The following is a 9396-nucleotide window of genomic DNA, read 5'->3' as shown; positions in this document are numbered from 1 at the left end:
CCATTTTGGGAATAATGGTTAATTGGATTATACTTTTGTAGCTTAATAACTTCTAAACGGCTTAACCGATTTTGATCAGTAAACATGAGTTTGAAACGTATTGACCAGTAGTATCTGATGGATCTAAGGTCAAGTATGATAACTGAAGCTATTACAGGAATTATTGAGCTTGAGAAACAATAGATTTTATTATAGTTATGAAGCCTATAACCTAAAAATTCCAATTTTCCCGGATATGAGGTATACACCGTTAGATTCGTCTTGAGTCCCTCTACAAATGCTCAGTTAGTGGCGCAAGTCGTAGGTTGAAATGTTGAGTAATTGTCGAAAAACCAAAATTTTCAAAGTTTAGTTTTTCAGTTTTTCGGCTATACTGAGCCGTGTGTATATCTGATCCTGACGGCTTGAACACCATTTAAAAGCTTAAGTCAACACTATTGATTTGATGTATTTGCGGTTCTCCTGTCTCTTCTTGATCCGAATATATTCCCCAAAAAAATATGTCATTTTGTACCTACCAAGTCCTATAGCTGGCTTATGGGTGGTCAAAAGTCAAAAACTACACCGGTTCTAAATCGGCCCTGGCCCCCTCTTTAAACACAGAGAAAAAATATCAAATCGGTTTAACTTTCAAACACACATACATACATATCCACATTTTCCCTTTTTTAAATAAAAATTCACATTTCTAAGCTCTATAACTTTTGAATGGTACAACCGGTTTTCAAAATTAGACATGCGTTGGAAAGGTAATAATCAGTTTTATTAGAAGCCGCAAAGTTTTAACTTAAATTTTTAAACTTTTTGGGAGTTTTGGGGACGAGAACGAAAAACAGACCCTAAATAGGAAGGGCCGTAAAATCTACACCCTTGGACCAAAATCGATGGTTGACATATAAATGGGTGAGTCTTTTTCTGAACTTTAAAATGGGAGTTGGCCCAATTTTCATTTCAGTAAGATTTAGAAAATCGAAAATTTTGTAAATATATAGTGTCGCGTGTAGGGGGGTGTGGGTGTGCGCCACTGGCGAGAACTGCCGTTCTCTGGTAATGTTCAAAATTAGACATGCGTTGGAAAGGTAATGATCAGTACTGTTAGAAGCCGCAAAGGTCCGACTTAAATTTTCTAAGTTGTTGTGAGTTTTGGGGACCAGAACGAAAAACAGACTCTAAATAGGAAGGGCCGTAAAATCGACACCCTTGGACCAAAATGGATGGTTGACATATGAATGGGTGAGTCTTTTTCTGAACTTGAAGATGGGAGTTGGCACAATTTTCAATTCAGTCAGATTTAGAAAATTGAAAATTTCGTGTATATATGTAATAGTGTCGCGTGTAGGGGGTTGTATTTCTGCGCCACTGGCGAGAACTGCCGTTATCTGGTAATCTTTTCGATATAAAACTAACAGCTTCGCTAACTAATAAATCGAAAACTATTAATTTTATCAAAAAAATGTATAATGAACATTTTTTGCTTATAATTAGATAATATTTTTACCAGCATTTGCGGTCAAAATATAAAAAAAAATTCCACCTTCGAGATGCGGTGGCAACCACCCCATAGTCAAAGCGTCTTTCGGTATTATATAGATTTTTATCCTTGGACTATCCACTACTTATTGTCAAACTTTCAAGCAAATCTATCCTTTCAAGCTTACCTGATGTTGATCACTAAACATGAATTTGAAACGTATTGACAAGTATTATTTGATGCATCCAAATCGAGTATGATAACTGAACGTATTACAGGAATTATTGAGCTTGAAAAACCGTTTTTCCCATAAGAAATAGATTTGATCATACTTATGAAGCGTATAACTTAAAAATTCGAATTTTTCCAGATATAAGGCATACACCGTTAGACGCGTCCTGAGTCCTTCTACAAAAGCTCAGTTATTGGCGCAATTCGTAGGTTGAAATTTTGAGTAATTGTCGAAAAACCAAAATTTTCAAAGTTTCATTTTTCAGTTTTTTGGTTATGGTGAGCAGTGTTTATATATCAGCTTGATCGATTAGGCGCCATTTGAAAGCCTAACTCAACCCTATTGATTTGGTGTATTTGTAATTTTCCTGTCTTTTCTTAAACCTAAGATATATACGCCCAAAAAATATGCTATTTTGTATCTACCTAGCCCTCTAGCTGACTTACGGGTAGTCAGAAGTCAAAAATTAGACCGGTTCTGAATCGGCCCTCACACCCTCTTGAAACACAGAAAAAAAAAATTCAGATCGGTTTAACTTTTCCACATACATACATAAGTAATTGTACTGCAACAGTTCGGCGTATTTTCCCGTGTTAAATCCCATAAGAAATCGCTAAGGTCCATTCTGGTCATTTTTGACGCGTATAGTGGTGGAGGCGCCAAGACTCGTCCGATCTTGACGTGTGAGGTATCGAAGGAAAGTGGGGAGGGTAAGGAATAAGTTAACACAAAAAACAAAGAGAACAGCAGAGCCAAAACGGTACTATAGCATATCTCCGTTGTTATCGGTCCGATCATGACGTGTGAGGTATCGTAGGAAAGTGGAGGGGCTAAGGAATAAGCTAATACAAAAAACAAAGAAGACGACCAAAACGGCACTACAGCATATCTCCGTTGTTATTGATCAGCTCGTGATGTATGAGGTATCGTAGGAAAGTGGAGGGGGTAAGGAATAAGCTAATACAAAAACAAAGAGGACAGCCAAAACGGCACTACAGCATATCTCCGCTGTTATTGATCAGATCATGATGTGTGAGGTATCGTAGGTAAAGGAAGGAATAGCGAATATGTTGAGAAAACAATCATCGCGACATTGACAAAAGGAGTATTGAATCATGGAAATTACAATGGCTGCATTATCAGAGGAACATTTGGAATGTAGCGTCTAAACGACTTACCATATAAGACACAATAGAATCATTAGGACATTATATCCAAACCACCGAACATACATGACATGCTCTCACTTTCATCTTCCGTTCTTTATCTTTGCCCAAACCATCTAGCATCTATAAGACATCATAAAAGACTCTCTCTCTCTCTCTCTCTCTCTCTCCTCTCTCTCTCTCTCTCTCTCTCTCTCTCTCTCTCTCTCTCTCTCTCTCTCTCTCTCTCTCTCTCTCTCTCTCTCTCTCTCTCGAAACAATTAATAAAAGATACAGGTGTCGATAAAAACAACATAGCAGCGTGGGAGGTAATACTAGAAATAGAATACGACGAACGTATACCATTCTTATGACCAAAGCAACAATCATCATCAATATAATCTTCTATAATCTTCTATACATGAATCTCCCTCCATTCATACACCTGGTCATTACAAAGAATATAATAACATTCTTAAGATCAAACCAACAAACATCCACCGTCTTCTATTATTGAATACTACTATACATGAATCTCCCTCCATTCATACACCTGGTCATTACAAAGAACATATAACATTCTTAAGATCAGACCGACAAACATACACAATATAATATTCTCTGATTGGATCTACATGAATCTTCCTCCAATCATACACTTGCTATTTACAAAGATTGTAAGTTGCATACTTTATTTCATATACGGCAAGTAGGGTAATATTATGTAGGTTGGTATTATACTTCTCACATAAAAAATGGGATTATCTGTTTTATTAGAAAAATCGTTTAACAATATAGCATAGCACAAACAATTGTTTATAGATATGAGTTATACGTCGACATAGAAAAGGTATTTAATATAGTGAAAATAAGTTGTATTATTGAAATAGAAAAATACATGTACTGTATTTTACCTACGACCATAAACAAATTTAGACTACATAGACTGAAAAAATGTTAGCAAGGACAGTCAAGCAGTAAGTAATGGTTAATATGTAAACGTTAATAAAATAATGTTAGTATCTAAGCGATGAAATGTGTGTAAAGCGATTTATAAAAATAATGTAAGCATGCAATGAATGAAAGGTAGCCAATTCGGTCGAACATAAATTTGTTGAAAAAACAAAAATATATTCTTAACAGCGATCACCAACGTGAAGGTACGACTACATCGACCGCCAGGTTAGTAGGGGTAATGGTTAGTAGGAATGATTTTTACATTATATGATAATATATTTAATAATAGTGATATACTTAACTTACTAAGATCAGCTCTTTACTTGGTTTAGTAGACATCTTTTTATTGATCTGTTGGACATCTTTTATGTATTCTTATTAATGTTAAAACACCGATACTTTGGTATCAATTCATTCGTTACTAAGTTCTATAGTATTCAAAAATGAATTATTAGGGGAAAATAACTGTAGGTTATCTAATCTTAAAACTAGGGATTTTTTCGACTCCTGTATTTTGATAGGATATCGAAGACTTAAAACTAAATCGGGGAAAGAAGACCATTAAGTTATCGATTGTTTTAACTTGGAGGCTACACGAGCAACGGCTCTGGAATTAACCAGAACGGCTCATTAATTTGCCAGTGGTCCATATCAGATATCTTTTTTTTTTTGGTCATAACTAAACATCTTTTTAGGGGCATACTTAATTATACTAAATTTAGAGATAATATATACAAAAGTATGAGTTACTAGAATCATCATATGATATAAAAACAATGAGTGTGGGAAAGGTTGAGGAATGTAGTAAAAAGGGCCTGTTCCAGATATCATTATGTTAGTTGTAATAAATAAAGTTATAAAAAATTACAATATTCAATCATATAAATAATCTTAGTGACGTAAAAACGATTAGTGATAGGGTGATAAGAGGAATATAATAAAAAAAATTGTACATTTGTAATAAATAAAGTTTTAAGACCAACTTCAATCAGCATCCATCTTAAAGTCAATAAAATCATCAATGATAAATGTTAAAATAAGTTTACTCAAATCTTTGTGTTAAATCTAATCAATATCCATCTCAAGAGTATCAATTAAATAGTGCCCAAAGGGAAGCGTATCATAAGAACCCTGAATGTGATGTCTTTTATCATCATTGGGGCTTAGCGCAATCTTACTTTGAGTTATAGAATAAACTTTGTGTTTATCAGAGCGTATAAGATTTTGTGAGGTGACCTTTGCTGTAAAGGTATCTGAACATTCTACGTAGTCCTCAAAAGTAATTTTAGTATTTACTACAGATTTCTTTACCCCCTTCGCCTTCTTTGTCACACCATAATTTCGTATAATATTATCAACTTCATCATCGTCATACTCTTGTTCTTTCAACTTCCCCCTCAGCTTTTTAATGTCAACATCTGTGGTAGCTGCTTTTGTCGTGTATAATTTCGATCGGAGTCCTATGTAGTCGGTCATAATGCAGCCATTATTCTCATCTTTCATTATGCCCAATACCTTCTTATTAACCAGAGGGATGCCGTAAATGTTGTCTTTAGGATAGTCTGAGGTATCAAAATATTTATAGCAATCATGTATCATTGCTTCATACGGGTCTTTTTCCCGTATCTCCACGATCACACTATCAGTATCGGTATAGCAGGTCGAAAAGTTTTCTCCGAACCTGCTAGCTAAGTAGCCATATTGGAAATCATATATGGTCGTTTTCGCCAAGTCTAAAATACTCATTCCAACATAAATCGGTTTAACTAACCATATTTCCGCTCTATGCATCTCAACAGCAATCAAATTTTCATTAAAGATAGTAGCGTTTTTAAACAGGGGGCTACTTATTCTAGCTTCAGCTCCATAACGACCCTCCCACTCTGTCAGCAATTTAATATCAACGCGCCTGCGCACACCCTCTAAAGTCTTACCAAACACTGCATTGTTCATAAGCTTAAACAGATTCTTTTCAAACTCATTTTTTGCTGCCTTCCGGAGATTTGTATTCAAGTCGATGTATGACTTTAACCAAGGAGACTGCTTAAATTTCAAGACTCGATGAATCTTTTTTAGTATTAATCCATGAGCTAGCGCTTGCTTCAAGGCTCTGTAATGAATTATATATCTTTCTTTATCATGAAGGGTAGCCATTAATTTGGTCAGCTCTCGCGGACGTTTAGGAGGTTTCATAGTTTTCGGGTTCAAGGATTGGGGACAGAATGGGATGTCTTTATGACGATCATGGAGATGTTGAGGGTACTCCAGATCGACCTCGAGAATGCACCCTTCAGAAGAATCGTCCGGAATACTAAGAACGTTGATGTTAGTATCAGACCACTCGAAACCTCCATATGGAAGATATTGTGACATTGCCCACCCATATTGATTATTGACATCGAAATACATCAGATAGGAGTCGGGCTTCGATGGGTCGTAAGATGCCATGTACTTGTTATTAGCATGAACACGACGTTTCGAGCAAACTTGACTCAAACCACCACGAATGCCACGCTCCACAAACAAATGCATATCTGGATCAGTTAAAAGTTCAAGTTCCTGTTTTGTATAGTTAAGCATCGCATCCCACGTGAATCCAGGCAGAGTAAAGTAATGAGCGGGGTCAAGATTATATGTTTCGAGACAACTGGAGCGGAACCGTTCGAAAACGTCGGCAAGAAGAAGAATATCGGTTTTCATGTAGAGATCGACGTAATCTCCGAGAGAAGAACAAGAGAATGAGGACCAGACTTGGAGAGCGCGATGATAATGGCGGCGAGGACAAGGTTTATCCTCAAGTTTATTATAAAAAAACTCGATAGGCGGCAGACATGTTTCAATAAAACGATCGAAAGAATCAATATAATCATAAGGCATGATACCTTTCACAGTAAGAAGATTGAACTGCTCCTCGGGAAGGAAAACATATTGAGAGCGGAGATTAGGATATTCGGTCAAATAAGAAGAGAGCTTATCGAGAGAAGACGCCATAAATCGAAAACTATCGATGAAACGAAATTTAATTCGAGCATCATTAATGTGTTTAGTGAAAGAAATATATTTTTCCTTAGTAATAGGAAGAAGATCTACAGGACCTTTGATGTGAGTAGCAATATCATTAATAATGAAATGCGCGTCATATCCACTGAGGTTATGAAATATCACAGGGATAGTGTGAGCATCTTTGTAATTAATATTACAGCCTTCATGAGATGCAAATCTATAATTATTTTCTGGGATCAGGTGATTATGGTCTCGCATTTTCTTATCACTGAGGGAGAAGCGCTGCTCGCAAATATGACAATGAGTGGCTGCTTGAAAATCACTCTCTTGCTGAAATGTCATATTAATATCAAACGGACACATAAACACCGTAGAAACATCCTCAGCAAGCTGATTTAGTTCATCTGCGAACCATTTCATGCAATCTTTTCCACGATATGATTTATAAAATGACAGAGAATCATCATAGGAACATTTAAAGTAATACCCAACGGCAGCAGGTATATGTTTTTGATAGGTAGTTTTTTCAGCACTATGTTCCAAAACGCTTTCAAGATCTGCGTATACCGCGAAGGGGGCTTTTAGTTTATTCCTGAAATTCTTAAATTTTAACATTTTATGGCTTTCTTCAGGCATTTTAATGGCTGTTTCATTTATTCTTTCACAATCGTTGATGTGAGCTTCTAGCTGTGTAGACGATAAAAATGGTTGTAAACACCTATCACAGAGAACATCTGATCGCCCTTTGCAGCATGTCTTATGAACATTCAACTTTTCTTGCGATCGAAAGTAATGGAGGCAGCCATCACAGAAATATTTTGTTCCATCTTCATTGCTAAGCTGCTTGGAAAGGAGGCGAGATAGATTTTTTATCCAAACGTAATGATATTTAAGGGGACCTTGCTCATCATATTTATCTTGTATCAAAAGCAGATTCACATTTTTATCCTTCTTGTTTTTTGTTAGGAAGGTAGGGAGAGTCGTATAGTTCTTCTTCTCCTTTTTCAAAATGTAAACATTAATCGATATATTATTCTGCTTTTCAAAATTAGGAATCTGTTTGGCGGTCATTGGCCACTGAATACCTTTAAGTTTCAACACTTGGGAGTAGTGTGGGTAAGATGACATTAAAGCGGAGTTATTCTGACAAGGATATAATGCCGATATGACAGCCCATGCAAAGCATGCATCGTCATCGTTTTTAACATTAATGCATGCCTGTTTTATTTTTATCTGAGGGGGAAGTTCAATATATGAGGAGCCAAGCTGTGGTGTAAATTTGTTTATATTCACCCCTAGGTTAACAACAGCTTTAAGTGCCCAGCCACTATCTCTCTCTTGGAATTCTTCCAAGTCTCTGTTGATGGGTTCCACTACTTTTTTCTCGAACCATTCATCAAGATTGGTGTCTCTATAAATGGCTGAGTTTGAAGTAGTGAAGTACTTGGTTTCATTTATCATCTTATCGCCTTGAGCAATCTCAAATTCTCCTCCAAATGCTATGTTAACTTTTACTGCAGCGTTATTTTTTAAGGCAGTCTGGATTCGTCGCTTGAACAGAGCTTTGCAATCAACCAGGAAACTACCTGGGTCCTTGTGTTTAAGGTTCGAAATGACTCCAGTCTGAATTCTTGAATTAAATGTAGATACAGAGTCTTCCCAATGTACCCTACGCTTTGCAGTCTCCGGACGAGTGTTAAGTCCCGCCCCCTTCTTTTGTTCAGCCTTCAGTTGCTTACTCAACGTTCTCACCTGCCGCATCTGAGCTTCGAGGTGCTGCTTTTCGCCAATCGTCTTTGCAAACCTCATTCTATCATGAATCATTTTAATCGCTTTCCTACACTCTATCAACCCTTTTCTTAACTTTTCATCATTATACTTGTTTTGAATTAAACCTAAGATGGTTGCAATTAACTGAATAAGTTTAGTTAACATGTTAAATTAAAAAAGCCAATATTCAAAGATAGATTAAGTATAAAAATTCAAAATTTTCAAAAATTGCTAATTTAAATCAAAAATTATCAAAAAAATTCAAAAATTATCAAAAAATCAAAATTTTTCAAAATATGCCACTCACCAGAGCACACGTCTAAATGATTTACCAAAGCACTGAATGAAGATCTGAAACAGAATGAGAAAATATAAGTTGCGTCAAGTATTTAGTAAACATTGGTCGGACGGAAAACTGAATGGTGATACGTTATGCTCAAAAGGCCCCTGAAATGAGTAGATTTGTGCTTGTTTTCTCATAAGAATCAATGTAAAAGTGCTGTATTAAAATATTTATTGAACTTGGTTACATTTTTTTCCCTTCATGTACGATATGTATAAATTAAAAATTTCAGATGTAAACATGTAAAAATCCTGATTACCCCCCACCACCTTGACCACTAACAAAATCATTAATTCAAAATAATACCATTAAATTTTCATTCATGGAATAAAAATTGTTTCAACAATTTAGCATAACACACACAATTGTTTGCTATGCTGATATGATGTATATGTTAACATAGAAAAGTATTTAACGTGGTGTAATAAGCAGTATAGATGAAATAAAGAAATGTCTTACTATTTTTATCTACAAC

General features: G+C 35.7%; 1 protein-coding gene across 1 annotated transcript; it reads right to left on the bottom strand.

Annotated features, from left to right (window-relative positions):
* Positions 1 to 4870: 4870 nt before the first annotated feature.
* Positions 4871 to 8743, bottom strand: LOC126882630 (uncharacterized). Its single transcript, XM_050647605.1, has one exon. It carries the CDS (start codon positions 8741 to 8743, stop codon positions 4871 to 4873), a length of 3873 nt encoding a protein of 1290 aa, XP_050503562.1.
* Between the last annotated feature and the right edge of the window lie 653 nt (positions 8744 to 9396).

This window comes from Diabrotica virgifera, chromosome 3 (genome assembly GCF_917563875.1).
Source record: "Diabrotica virgifera virgifera chromosome 3, PGI_DIABVI_V3a".
Taxonomy (NCBI): domain Eukaryota; kingdom Metazoa; phylum Arthropoda; class Insecta; order Coleoptera; family Chrysomelidae; genus Diabrotica; species Diabrotica virgifera.
This window is presented reverse-complemented; position numbering and strand designations above follow the sequence as displayed.

Bases quoted from the DNA above. Each gene is read 5' to 3' on its own strand.
- LOC126882630 (XM_050647605.1), bottom strand. From the start codon at position 8,743: ATGTTAACTAAACTTATTCAGTTAATTGCAACCATCTTAGGTTTAATT.